Raw genomic sequence first — 13,390 nt, 5'->3', positions numbered from 1 at the left:
ACAGAATAGAGAATCCAAGGCCAGGTTTCATTAAGTAGGAGAATGTAATATATAACAAGATGAGTAGTTCAATACTGTTGAGAAAAGAATGCATTATTCACTGGGGGATACTGTCATAACCATCTCTTTAAGGGGGAGGGTAGATGGATCTACATCTTACATTATAATCACAAATAAATCCCAGGGGCACCTGGGTAGCTCATTCGCTAGGCATCTGAGGCTTGAGTCATGATCCCAGAGTCCTGGGATGGAGCCCTGCTCAAGAGGAAGCCTGCTTCTCCCTCTCCCACTCCCTCTGCTTGTGTTCCCTCTCTCGTTATCTCTCTGTCAAATAAATAAAATCTTAAAAAAAAAAAAGAAATCCCAGAATCTTCAAAAACTTACAAGAAGTTCAAATTTTTAAGAAAGCGTAAGAAACCACTTGTATATTCTTGGGGGTAAGGAGAACTTCTTAAGCAAGGTTTGATGCCCGCAAGCTTGACACATTGGGGAGGGAGGGGTATTTATCATGTGTATGACAGTAAAGGGGTTACTGTCTATAATATTATAACTTCTAAATTGGCAAGAAAAACACAACTCAAGGGAAAATGGAGAAAGGATATGCAATTCATACCAAGCAAATGCAGACAGCCGGCAAACCTATGAAAAAGATTTCACATTTGTTAAGGAAATGCAGATTAAAACAACGAGCCATTACTTTAAACCTATCAGACTGGTAAAAATAGAGGAGAGTAACACTTGCTAGCATGAGGATGTGAATTACCATTCTTTCTTTGGAAAGCAGACTGGCAATGCATATTAAACTAAAAATTAATATACCTTTCTAGGCAGCCTTTCTCCTGGATATCTGTCTTCTAGAAATAAAAGTGTACACAAAGTCATATGTATAAGAATGTTTATTGTACCATCATAGCGGCAAAACACTGAAAATAACAAATGTTCATTGCTTGAAACGTGGCTGACTTATGGGATATCTGTACCATGGCTCAGTATGCAGCCATTAAACAGAAAGAATTAGAGCTATATTACTGTTGGCTTTGGGCGGGGGTTGAGGGGGGGGTTCTGTGGGAAGTTGGTTCAGAAAAGTGTATATATAATACCCAGTGGTGAAGCAAGGACCGGTTCTCCTTATATTTGCTCCAGTGCGTAAATGGGGGAGCATGGAGAAGCAGGTGAAAACTCTGGTTCTTTAAGTGAAGAGAGGGAAGTGGAGGTTGATTTGAATGGTGGGAGGGGTGGGGAGAGAAGGTATTTCCAAACCAGCGCCTCCACCTCCTCTCCTGGCTCGAATGTAAAAACCCATCCATGGTTGAGTGTCTACCACATTCCAGATTTTTCCCTGTGGAGGAACCTGCAAAGCACTATGCTTTAAGTGAAAAATCCTGGTTGCCTTTTTTAGATCTTTCTCTTTTTCTTTCTCATGCCAGGCTGTGCTTATTCTGACGCCCTGGTGCCCTCTCGGACTTTATGAGAACATTACTGTACATATTTAAAATTACTCTTACATTTCCGACACTGCGTGGTCCCTCTACCTGCATGTGCCTCTCTGCAATAGTGCTGCTTTTTTCACGCTTGGTGATTCTTAGTGTTTTGCTGGCCTTTGTATGTGTGACTCCTATTTGCCTTTTCTCACCAAAGCAGCCTGTCCCTGGTATTTGTCAGGTTGAGGCCACGTGTGGGGCTTGGTGGCCCTGTAGGTGTGGCTACTGTATGTTCCTCCTGGCCATCTTCTACCTGGGTTTCTAGTTGCAGGACCGCACAACTTTGCTGCCTTCCCCTGGATGAGAAAGGTAGCACCGGGAAGAGCTAGAGGAAGGGAGGTTTTCTGATTAATCATCCTGATTGTTGCCCCCGGGATCCCTCCAGCCTTTGTATCACCAGACTCTTGATTTTTCTGGCACCTAGAGAACACTTCCACCCATGCAGCGGCTCTCCTCTGCATACTGGGAGGTACTGGGAGGCTCTCATTTTGTTCTTCTCCCCGTCTGACCCATCCCATTTCTGCTCAAGTGATGATAGTCTTTCCTACTTCCCTAGGACTCTTAAGGGATGTGATATTTAGTCTCAGTGGAAGAAGAGTGGTAGAAATGTATACTCAGGGGGCATCTGAATATAAACTTCTGTTTCTTCTCGTCTGTGGAGCAGGGATAATAAGTAAAATAGTGCTTTTCTCCAAGGGGTATGGTGAAGAGCAAAGTAAACAATGCTCTTAAGGGCTTAGAACAGCGCCTGGCCTGTTGTAGAGTATGAGTTCCATGAAAGTTAGTTGCTGCTTTTTTCAAAAATGGGTCCACGCCAGATAAACTAGATTGCAGCATGCTTTTTCTCCCAGTTGATATATCAGGATGTCTTCTGACAACATGTTTTCAATGCTCTGTGGTGTTTGTGTCTGTGCGTGGGTGTTTCTGTAGATAAATTCCTACAGTTGACTTCCTGAATGAAAGAACATCACATATACCATGTTCATAGATACCGGGGACTTGCCCTTCCGAGTATTACACTAGTTGCCATGGGCGCCAATAATTGATGAGACGCCAGGTTTTCCCATGCTCAGCATGACTCCATTTCATCCATCTTCTAGTCTTGGCCATTAGAAAGGTGGAAGTTTCTCATTTCTTGTCTTTAATCAGTGAGGTTGAATATCTCTTCATATGTTTGTTATTCTTCCTTTTAGTAAGTGCTAATTTGCATCCTTTGTCCATTTTTCTTTGGGTTGTTCATTTTTCATTGATTTGTAAGAGTTCTTGGAAATAGGGTTTGTCTCGTTTGATTTGTATATTTTGTTTAGAAGCTTGTAATTTTAACATTGTGCTTCTAAATGTCTTTTCTGTGGTGTCTTGGAAAGCTAACAGCTACGTATAGCATTATATCTTTATGTTAAAAGTGAGGTTGCCCCCTCCAATTGTGAAAGCTATGTATACACATTTTTCTAAATCTGAAAAAAAAATATGAAAAATTAGAAGGAAAAAAAAGCTACCAGCAACAGAAAGAACATCACTCTTAATATTTGGGTGTTTTCCTTTTACTTGCCATCGGTAGAGAATGTGTGTCCATGGACTAGATGTGTGCGGGGCGGGGGGGTGGAGGGGGAGAGTTGAATTGAGGAAATTTTAGCTTGACAGCTGGCTGGCTGGTGGCCACTGAGATGGGGATCAGGTGCAGAGGCAGAATCAGAAACTAGTGTTAGTTCTCTTGGACCTCTAGCAGAAGAGAACTATGACGGTAAGAGAGAATGGAACTTGAGGGCCAGGTCCCAGCTGGGTTAGGCCTGCGGGAGTCGTTGGCATTTAGATGGTCTCTGCAGCCAAAGGGAAGGGACAGGAGCATGAAGGTTGAGGCACTTCTCCTACGTGAAAATGGGTTCAGGAACCTGAGTAAAACAGCCATTTCATAAATTAGGGAACTTTCTGCAAGCTGTCAGGTTACAAATGCTTGAGGATACCCACCATCCGGTTGTGGCTAGTGCCTTGAGCAGAGTAGAGATTCACAGCATGATGTTCTAAAGATTCGAGACAGCTTTCCCCTTCTCAGTGAGACTCTTTTCTTTCAGATGTTTTGATAAAGTCACTTGGGACTTGATGGTATTAACCTGTAAAGCATGGAAATTACACATTGCCCTCTTTTGTAGCTTTGGAAGAAAAAGCTAATTCAAGTTAGGAGGATTTAAGACCTTGTGAGGAAATTCGAGACTTTATGTCATCACCCCCACACCTGGCCTGCATTATGTAAAGATTTCCTTTCCTGTGTCATGTCACCCTCGTTTGTTCAATGTATTCCCCCCCAAGTGTCCTAGTTTTTTTTTTTTTTCCTGCTGTAACTGATTTTGAGCAAAACAGGGGAAACTTGGGTTCTCCCCCCCGCCCCCAAGTATTTAGATTCTTCACTTGGTTACTCTTTTAAAAATAAGTGATGATTTTTAGCAACTAAAATTGTTTTTCTGGTTATAAAAGAATTAGACATTGGGAAAGAAATTATAAAACAGTGATCTACCTGTTGCCATTTTGTTTTATTTTCTTTTAGTTCTTTGGCCTTATATATATACACGTATATGGAAGTAATTTGGTTATTTAGAATAATGCTATAATACTGTTTGGAATGATGCTTTTTTTAAAAAAAGGAATGATGCTTTTAAACCAGTATTTTATGGTGAGCATTTTATGACAACTTGTAGTAGTATTTTTAGAAAGATGATTTTTGAAGGCTGCGGAGCATGGGTAGATTGACAATGGCTTTTAAGGAAAAAAAACTCGATGATCTCAGTAATTGGCAAATTCTGCTAAGCTTAAAACCAAAAAAAAAAAAAAAACACTGAAAAGTCTTTGGAATCCTACTCTGAAGTTCAAATTTTGTGTTATTAACAAGATCTTGTTATGAATGAAATCAGCCTTCACACTTTTCTTTTGATTATATTAACTTAAAAATTCACCTTCTGTATCCTTCCTCTGCTTTCCATCAGAACATACTGATCCATTGTGACCCTTTGTGGTATTTCATAAGATTCCAACTTACACCAATCTCCTAAGTGTAGTAAACAATACTGAGTAACCTTTTTAGTAATATGTCAGAATCCCTGGAAGCCACAAACGTACACGTTTCATTGTAAGCAATACAGAATTGCCCTGAATTTTAAACATTATTTTGAAATTTAAATTTGGAAAATAGGTCCCCAAGGGATGTAAGTGAGAATAGAATAAGAATAGAAGCAGTCTTTCCTATTGGCACACTTCTGGGAGGACGCTCCCCCTCCCCCCCCATTCACAGGCTTCCCTTCTGTGGGGAATTCCAGGAAAGAATCCCTTCCACTCCCTTTGCTAACTGCATGTTGCCCGCACTGTGGAATTGAAGTACCATCTCAAGACACCAATAACTTCCTGTTCATCAAATCCAGAGATGGGTATTTGCTCAGCGTGTTCCTCTTCAACCTTCTGTAGCCCTTGACCCTTGACCCTTGACTCTCTCAGCTCCTGGCTCCCCTTCTTTCCTCTCTGACCACTCCTTTTGTTAGGTCTTCTCCGAGAGTCTAATTATTTCCTTATGATTTATTTATTTGACAGAGAAAGACACAGCGAGAGAGGGAACACAAGCAGGGGGAGTGGGGGAGGTAGAAGCAGGCTTCCCGCTGAGCCGGGAGCCCGATGTGGGGCTCGATCCCAGGACCCTGGGACCATGACCTGAGCTGAAGGCAGACGCTTAACAACCGAGCCACCCAGGTGCCCCCCCCCCCTTTTTTTAGCTTGGAAATTTGGTGTCTGCTGTTGTCTTAATGGAGATTAAAACTCAGAAGCTATAAAAATGTATACTTGCATATATGTAAAATTTAAAAACTGGACTATGTTCTGTAGAGTTTTATAGCTTTTATTTCTTAACAGTCTATTTTTCCCATATTGTAAAATATTCTTTGAGGATATGAACATACAGATATCTGTAATTTATTTTCTCTGCCGTTGGTCATTTAAGGTTATGTATAGTTTCTTAGTTTTCATAAGGAATTTACTGGTCTGTATCACTTGACTAGATCTCTGATTATTTCCTTAGGAAAGATTCCTTGGATTGGAACTATTAAGTCAAAGGGAGAGTGTCATTAGCCTTCTAGATTGTCTATGGGATCTTGATTTCCTGCGGCAATGCCCCCGTAAGAGGCTTTCCTTTGCTCTGCTGCAGCTCGTTTCCTTGTTTCCAGTTTCCAGTAACCCTAGGTTGCTCTGCCCGCTGCGAGCACAGTGGCCTTGAAAACCACGGCATATCTGTGGCACCCTGTGTCCACACCCCTGTAGGGACCCCAGTTGCATTCATCCAGTCGGCTTCCGTACCTTCCTGGATCCTCCAACGTGCAGGGGGGAGCCTGCAGTGTGACCCATGCTGGGGCTGTGCTTAGTTTATGGGACTGTCTTCCATCTGACTTCAGAGCTGCTCAGTGTGCTTGACTCAGCCCTGCTCCGATCCCATTTGCTCTCTGTTCCAGACTTTGGTATTCTTGTCTCTCTTGAATCTGTAATTCCCTCACTCTCAGCCCATGGCCTGGTCTTCTACTTCTTTGGAAAAAACAAAGCAATGAATCACAAAAAAGCAGCCCTCAGAGGGAGAAACACTATATACTGTCCTTCCCTGTCCCTCATTCCTGCCCTGTCTACGACTGCACTTGTCCTTTCTTCTTCTGCACCATCTCAGAAGTGGCTGCCCCCACCCCTTTTCCAGGGCCACCAACTCCTCCTCTCTGCTCCTCTCTGCGCAAAGTCCTGTTCTTTTAACCCGGAGGTTCTCAACGTCACATCCCAGGGGGCACTAAGCAGAGTCTGGAGAGATTTTTGGTTGTCACCCCTGGGGAGAGCTCTGTCTAGTGGGTGGAGAGCAGGGATGCCGCTGAACATCCTACAATGCACAGAACAGCCCCCCCCCCATGAAGAAGTACCCGACCCCCAAATGGAGCCCAAGCTGAAGAAGCCGGGGTTTGGGGGGCTTCCTCTCCGACCTTGGCCACACTCCATTAGTTATCCAGTGTTCATATCCTTGTTTCCCTGCATTATAGCTGCTCTGTAGAGCAGTGGATTTCCTTTCGGGAATATTGGAGAGATTCCATCATTTCAGGCCGTCCTCAGTTAATAGCATAGTGGGGCAGGGATACTAACACTACATTAGGACTGAATGTTTGGGTCAAACCTATGTCAGACTGTGGTTGGGCTCCAGGTGCTTCTTTAGACAGAGGGACCCCAACTGGGACTTCTAACATTTCCTCCATTGTTAACTAACATTTCCTCCATTGTTAACATCTCTTAATTCAGAGCTAAGATTGTTGTCGATGGGTTTACTCGCATTTTTGTGAGGGTTGAGCCGAAGCTGATTTCTGTGGGTTGAGGAGAACGACATGGATGGAGACCACTTGGTCTGTAAGTTTGACTGTAAATGGAAGTGGCCAAATGGGAGTTGGAGAGATCACTGGTAGACCTTCCAGAATAAGGTCTTCTATGCATTATTCAAGGCAGAGCCTCAGTAGACAGGGAGGGAGTAAAAATAACTAAAATGAAGTGCTCGGCTGTGGGAGAATAGCTATTCATCAAAAATGTGAAATCTGTCTTTGTTTTTTATATTCATAGTTAGAATTAAGTGATTTTATCATTAGTGCATTAGCTTGCTAAGGCTACCATAACAAAGTACCACAGGTTGGGTGGCTTAAACAACAAATTCATTTTCTCACAGTTCAGGGAGCTAAAATGCTGAGAGCAAGGTGTCAGCTGGATTGACTTCTTCCAGAGTCCCTCTTCTTGGCTTACGGATGGCCTATCTTGTCCCTGTCTCTTCACGTGGTCTTCCCACTGCTCCTGTCTGTGTCTGTTTTCTCCTGTGAGAACACCAGTCATACTGGACGAAAAGCCCACCCTTAAGATACCCTGAAGATTTCACTGTGGCTCAGTTACTTTTTTGAAGACCCTCTCTCCAAACACAATCACACTCTGAGGAACTAAGGGTTAGAATTTCAACATAAGCATTTGGGGTAGGGTAGGGATGGGGACACGATTCTCAGCCCATAACAGTTGTGTAACATTTGATGGGAAGGATAGATACCTTTTTTCCCCCTACGTTTATATATTTGTTTTTAGTGATCTCTACACCCAGTGTGGGGCTCGAACCCATGACCCCGAGATCAAGAGTCGCACGTTCCTCCAACTGAGCCAGCCAGACACCCCAGTGCCTTTTATCTTTAATGGAACAGGCAAATTGCTAAATAACTTATTTAGCTGGTTTAGGTACATTTTCTTAGAGTACATTGTGGTTCTTATTTTTTTTTTTAAGCTTCCAGCCAGTGTGTAAATGTGAACCAGCTTAATTTTGTAATTTTAGATAGAGTCAGAGATGGAGTTGTTGCTCTTAAATGTGGTGTTGAGCACTTGTGTGTCCTCACCTGCTGAATACTAAAAGCTTTGGGTATTTCCCTTGTTGTTTTAAGATTTCTACTAAAAATGGCTGCAACGGTCAGCCTGTCTGTGCAGGTGTATTTGGAGGCAGGGTTTCTAGAGGTAACCCCGGGGCAGATGTCCTCCAGCAAGCCCTCAGTGATCCTCCCAGCCACGAGAGGTCGCCGACTCCCCTGGTGATCTGCCTTGTCCCCAGCACCTCAGGGAATCCCGGCCTTTGAACCCCTGTGGGAACTTGAAAGTCTAGTTTAGAGATTCTCGGCTGACGTGCCTGGAGTAGTTCATGAGTGAGCGTGCCACCAAATTTGAGTTAATGTAGAAAGTTAGCTTTTTGCTACAAGTGGGGACACTTCCCGTCTCAGCCATGCCTGCTGGGGTTGTAGACGTGGGTTTCGACTTGGCTTTGGCCATGAGCAAAGGAGGTGGAGCTCAGTGCCAGTCACAAGCCAAAGAGCACATGTTTTGGTCCCCGGGAGTCCAGTGAAGGGTGGTCAGGTCTGTAAACTGTACCCCTCCAGCGGCACACAGTGCTGAAGAAGTACCAAGGGGAGCTCCCCCTGCCCTCACTCAGTGCCCTCAGTCTAGACCTAAGCACACCCAGCTGGTTAATCTGAAAATGGGTTTGCCCACCAGAGATGGTAGATTGGTTTATAGGGTGGTGCTCTCTCTCCAGTGACACCAAATCCGTCCCCCCACCCTGTCAGTTCTGTAAGGTGTTGTCGTTTGCATCATAGTTACCTTTGCTCTGGCCTCTTGCCCCTTCGAGACTCCGCTTTTGGGGCGCGTGGCTGGCTCAGTTGGTGGAGCATGTGACTCTTGACCCCAGGGTTGTGAGTTCAAGCCCCAGGTTGAGTATAGAGATTAGTTAAAAAAAAAAAAAATCTTAAAAAAAAAAAAAAAAGACGACTTTCAGCTTTTTGAGGTCCAGCAGGTATATCCGGTGTGTGGGGGCCTCACGCGACGGAACTGGAGAGAAGCCGAGTTCCTTGTGAAGGTGAAGGGCAGACCTCTACGGCCTGTCTTCCCGGAAGGCTGGGGCACAGCTTTAAATGAACAAAACCGCGCAGCCCCAGTTACAGTTGCGACGAGCACCATGTGCTCTCCGGTTATCGGGTTATCGCCCGTCCTGTTCGGTAAACCGGGACTTGGTTGTTCTCCTCCCTCGTGAGAAGCGCCACTTGGTAACCTAATGTTACGGCACCGGGCGGTGGAAGCTAATTGCTGAGCTGGGCGGAGTTCCCTAAGCCTTACGGTAGGGGTGGAGCTTGAGTCGGCTCCTTCTCCACCAACAAGCACTTCTCTCTAGCTGTCATTGAAGTGACTCATCCGTATAAGTAGCACGCTCCCCGCGTTCCTCCTCAGTTGTGCGGGGACTTCCTGGTGGTCCCCGAGTGCCGGCAGAGGTGTGTGCGGGCAGCATTTCCACACTGGGAAGGACGAAGACGAGGCCAGGAGCCCCAGGGTCGTCCAGGTAGATTGCCAGCCGTGTGGCTGCACACCTAGCTCCACCAGACGCTTCCCGGCAGGACAGATGGCTTGTTTTTCATGAGCCTTGAGGACAATTATAGGTAAGAACAAAGACGCCACTGTATGTTTGTTATATGAATACATAACATCTGTGGGCACGGAGTTTGATTTTGGTGTAGGGCTGTTTGGATGTCAGCGGCATGTTTTTCTAGCACATACCAAGATTTTCCATGATAAATTACTTTTCAGTGTTCAGGGTGGGCTGTGGTTGATCACTTTTACCCTTGCTTTGTATGGATGGGATGGTAGGCAAAGAATGAAACTTGGAAAGAGTTGTGATCTGAATTCTCCTGATTTCTACCCTTCTGCTTTCTTCTGTCTTGATTCGAAAAGCGTACACTTTTTATTCTCAAAACGAAAGCACGATGGATACCTTTGTTTTCTTTGTGAAAATAATGGAAAATGTAGACCACTTCGGTTAGAAGTCAGTGGTTTAGGAAGAAACAATTGTTTTTCTTCCTGTTCTGTTGTGGATCTCTCTTTGAGTACTTCTGACTTAGAAATCTCACTGGAGGAGAGGGGAGACACCAGCTCTATTTGGCTTCAAATGAAAATAACATCTTAGGTTAGAAATGGTTGGCTTGGAGAGTTATTTATGGCTTATATCTGAATTGTTAGTTGGTGGTGAGAAATCTTTCTTCCCCTTAGTATTGGCTTTCATAACTTGTTCTGGATGCGTTTATTATTGTCATTGTTATTATGATTGGGTTTGAGAGAACAAAAATTAAAGCCCATATTCAACTGAGTTTTTCCTTGAGGTTTTGCTGTCATTTTCCCACCCTTACTACTCATACGTACAAGTAGACTTTATGATTAACATGTGATTTTTCTGTTTCTTTACTGTCTCATTTGATGGTGATTCATAAACTGTTAGTTAACTAGTTAGTGTGTGTCGGTGAGTGTTGCCAAAGCCTGAAATAAATCAGAGTGCAGGCCACACCTTTATATTAATGAGCCAGGTTACTTTCAAACAAGTATTCCTAATGTTAAATGTTAAGAGTGATGGAATTTTAAGACAGTAAATAAAAATGTATCGACTGTGAGATGGCAAAGCCTATAGTCAAATCTGAGTCATTCTTTCATAAAATACTTTTCACGTGGAGAAGCAGGTTGTCCACAGGTGTTTGAGTTAGATTGTGCGAATCAGACAAACGAAAACAAGCAGCCAAACTATAAGAGAAAAGGGAATTTAAAGAACCTGTGTGGTTTTGTACCCCCTCCTTTAAATGTTAGTGGGGAGGGTGAGGTGAACTTTAATTCCCGTAGGAATCTGAGTAAGCTGGTGAAATCAAGAGGTGGGGGGGGAATCCTTTCTATTAGAAAAGAAAGGGAATGTGGGCGCCTGGGTGGCTCAGTTGGTTAAGCGACTGCCTTGGTCATGATCCTGGAGTCCCGGGATTGAGTCCCGCATCGGGCTCCCCGCTCAGTGGGGAGTCTGCTTCTCCCTCTGACCCTCTTCCCTCTCGTGCTCTCTATCTCTCATTCTCTCTCTCTCTCTCTCAAATAAATAAATAAAATCTTTAAAAAAAAAAAGAAAATGAATCTTACAGATGTTATCAATTTTTTAAATGAAGGTCGTTTTTTTTTGGAGTCCTATCTTGAAACTGAAATGTTGATTTAACAACATGTTTAGGACAGTCTTATTGGCATGGAATATAATATATAAAATGAAGGCAGGAGTGGCATGATAGGAATTTGCGATTAGAGGAATATAAACATTTTATCCTAAAATGGTTTGTTTAGGTGGGTGTGGTGATCGTGGGGAGCCCTGTATACTGATTGACAACCTCTTAGAGGTGGGTGATAACACAGAGGCTTTTGTGATCATGACGGTTGTGTTGGGAGAGCAGGGTTGTTTTGACTTTTTTTCTTGAATTTCATTCCAGGCAGTGTTTCTTCTATCATCTGTACCGTTTAGGGCTTTTCCAAATCCGTTTTCAGGTGAAGGCATTTACATGTCATTTCCTTCACCTTATCAGAAATCTTTTTCCTCCTTGTGATTTCCCTCCTTGTGCATTTTGGGTTATCGAGCAATGATTTAATGTGCCAGCAATGTAAAGGATGTCCCACTCTATAGGTCAGCCCAAAGCAAGCCAGCTCATCTCTCACCTTGGATCCCAAAGGCCTCTGAGGTCATTCACATTCATGGTGAAGACAGCAACACGTGTTCTCAAGTGTTTCCAGAATCGCCCTCAACTATGTTCTCAGTGGCTCAGAATTCCAAAGAGAGTCACTTGGCATGCCTTCACCTACTGTAAATATTTGTGCTCCTTGGGTGCTTGGCCTGTTTTTCTTGGAAGCACAGGTAAATAGGAGCACAGGTAAACAGTTCCCCGTGTGATCCTGCGCACTGGCCGCGACTTGTGGGTTAGTCTTGAGTTGAGACTGCCCGTCTTGAAATCAAAGAGGACTTTGCTTCTGAATCCTTTAAAGGCCCGAGGTTCTAGATCTTTTAGAAAATTCCTCCTGCCCTGCTGTTGTTGCCAAAACTAGATCAGCCCAAATAATCATGAGATCTTCTCAGGTAACCGTGAGCCATACTCTCTCAGCCGTGACGGGTGAGCTGTTATTCATCTTAGAGACAGTTACGGGAAGAAAAGTCAAAATTCCATCTCCTAAGAGGACACTTAACTGTGATGAGCATTGAAGAGTGTATAGAATTGTTGAATCATTATATCATACACCTGAAACTAATATAAAACAATTATACTGGAATTAAAGTTGAAAGAAAAATTTCCAGCACCTGATTGACATCATCCCTGAAAACAAAGGATTGATTTTTCATCTAGAGCATGAAAGACTCGATGGAAATTTTTGGAACGGCACATGAGACCTGTGACATAGCATCACACCCCAGAGGCAGTTAACAGTGTCACTTCACACTAAGTGGAAACACAGATGATGGATCCAAGTTGGGTAGACGGATCTTTGTCGAAGTACATAGAAGAGCACCACTTGAAATGATTTGGGTTGTCCTGCCCATCTCACTATTACTGGGCTTGCTGCAGGCAAGGGATCACATGGAATTATAAACCACCGCTGACTCAGGTCAGTGCCTGGAGACCTCGTCACATTATGAGGGTGTTTGGTCATAGAATTTGGAGCAGAGGCTGTGCAGAGTCCTGGGGCTGTGATCTTCAGGAGCACTTGCCAGGTGCAGGGATTTGAACCTTCCGCCCTCAATTAACCGAGGTCAGGGAGTTTATTTTGGCCAAGATCTGCTGGGCTGAGTAGATAAACTTGAGACTCAGTGAGGTCTCTGGCTTCATTAAAGGGAATGGTGTGGTGGCTTCAGTGTCCTTTAATATATTCCTCCTTCTCCCCTGTTGCCCTTTCATGTTGAGGTTTGTACCTGTGTTCATCAGCGAGCAATGTATCCGAAAGAGGGGTGCTCTCTTTGGACACCGTCCATCTAGTGTTCTATTTGTGTGACTGTTTTAACTCCTTGACCAGGCTATTTAAGACAGGTGTAATGTCTTGTTCATTACTTTACAATGATTCCTCTTACTTTTCAGCCTGTCAGTTACCAAATATTAAGTATCTTTGTGCTAGACACTGAGGGGTACCTCTTTTTTCCTACAGTTGGCAGTTTTTGCTGAGCTAAAATTCAAGGTTGATTCCCCCCTTGTTTTTATCTGATTAAAAACTCACAGCTGTTAAGAATTGGGCTGAGTGAAGATGGCCATCAAAGATAATTAAGACTTAATTGATTTGTAAGATTAATGAGATCGGGAAAACATGTCCCCTAATTATGTTAGCTGGTTTAAAAACATTTTTCTTTTCAGTTCTTTGTTCACAGATGGGAAGCCACATACCAAAGGTAGAATAGTCTTCTTCCCGTGTGTGCCAGTGGAACTCTGTTTCGGGGGGGTGGGGTGGGGAAGAACCTGATGGCTAGAAAGGTTATGTAAAGCAGGGAGGTGTGTCGGGGGGGGTACGACCCAGAAGAGGCT

General features: G+C 43.8%; 1 protein-coding gene across 9 annotated transcripts in view; it reads left to right on the top strand.

The window, feature by feature from the left end:
- Positions 1-13,390, top strand: part of NEDD4L (NEDD4 like E3 ubiquitin protein ligase) — a 328,121-nt gene that overhangs the window by 150,961 nt on the left and 163,770 nt on the right. The window contains exon 1 of one of the 9 annotated variants that reach the window (XM_073898120.1): positions 9,285-9,478. The exons of the other annotated variants lie outside the window; for them this stretch is intronic. Coding sequence (XP_073754221.1) covers positions 9,456-9,478 — 23 coding nt within the window. The 5' untranslated portion in view covers positions 9,285-9,455. Of the gene's footprint in view, positions 1-9,284; positions 9,479-13,390 lie in introns of those variants that run through there. 9 annotated transcript variants of the gene reach the window in all.

The sequence above is a fragment of the Callorhinus ursinus genome, unplaced genomic scaffold (genome assembly GCF_003265705.2).
Source record: "Callorhinus ursinus isolate GAN/ISIS: 27379988/994484 unplaced genomic scaffold, GSC_fseal_2.0 scaffold11, whole genome shotgun sequence".
Classification (NCBI taxonomy): Eukaryota; Metazoa; Chordata; class Mammalia; order Carnivora; family Otariidae; genus Callorhinus; species Callorhinus ursinus.
This window is presented reverse-complemented; position numbering and strand designations above follow the sequence as displayed.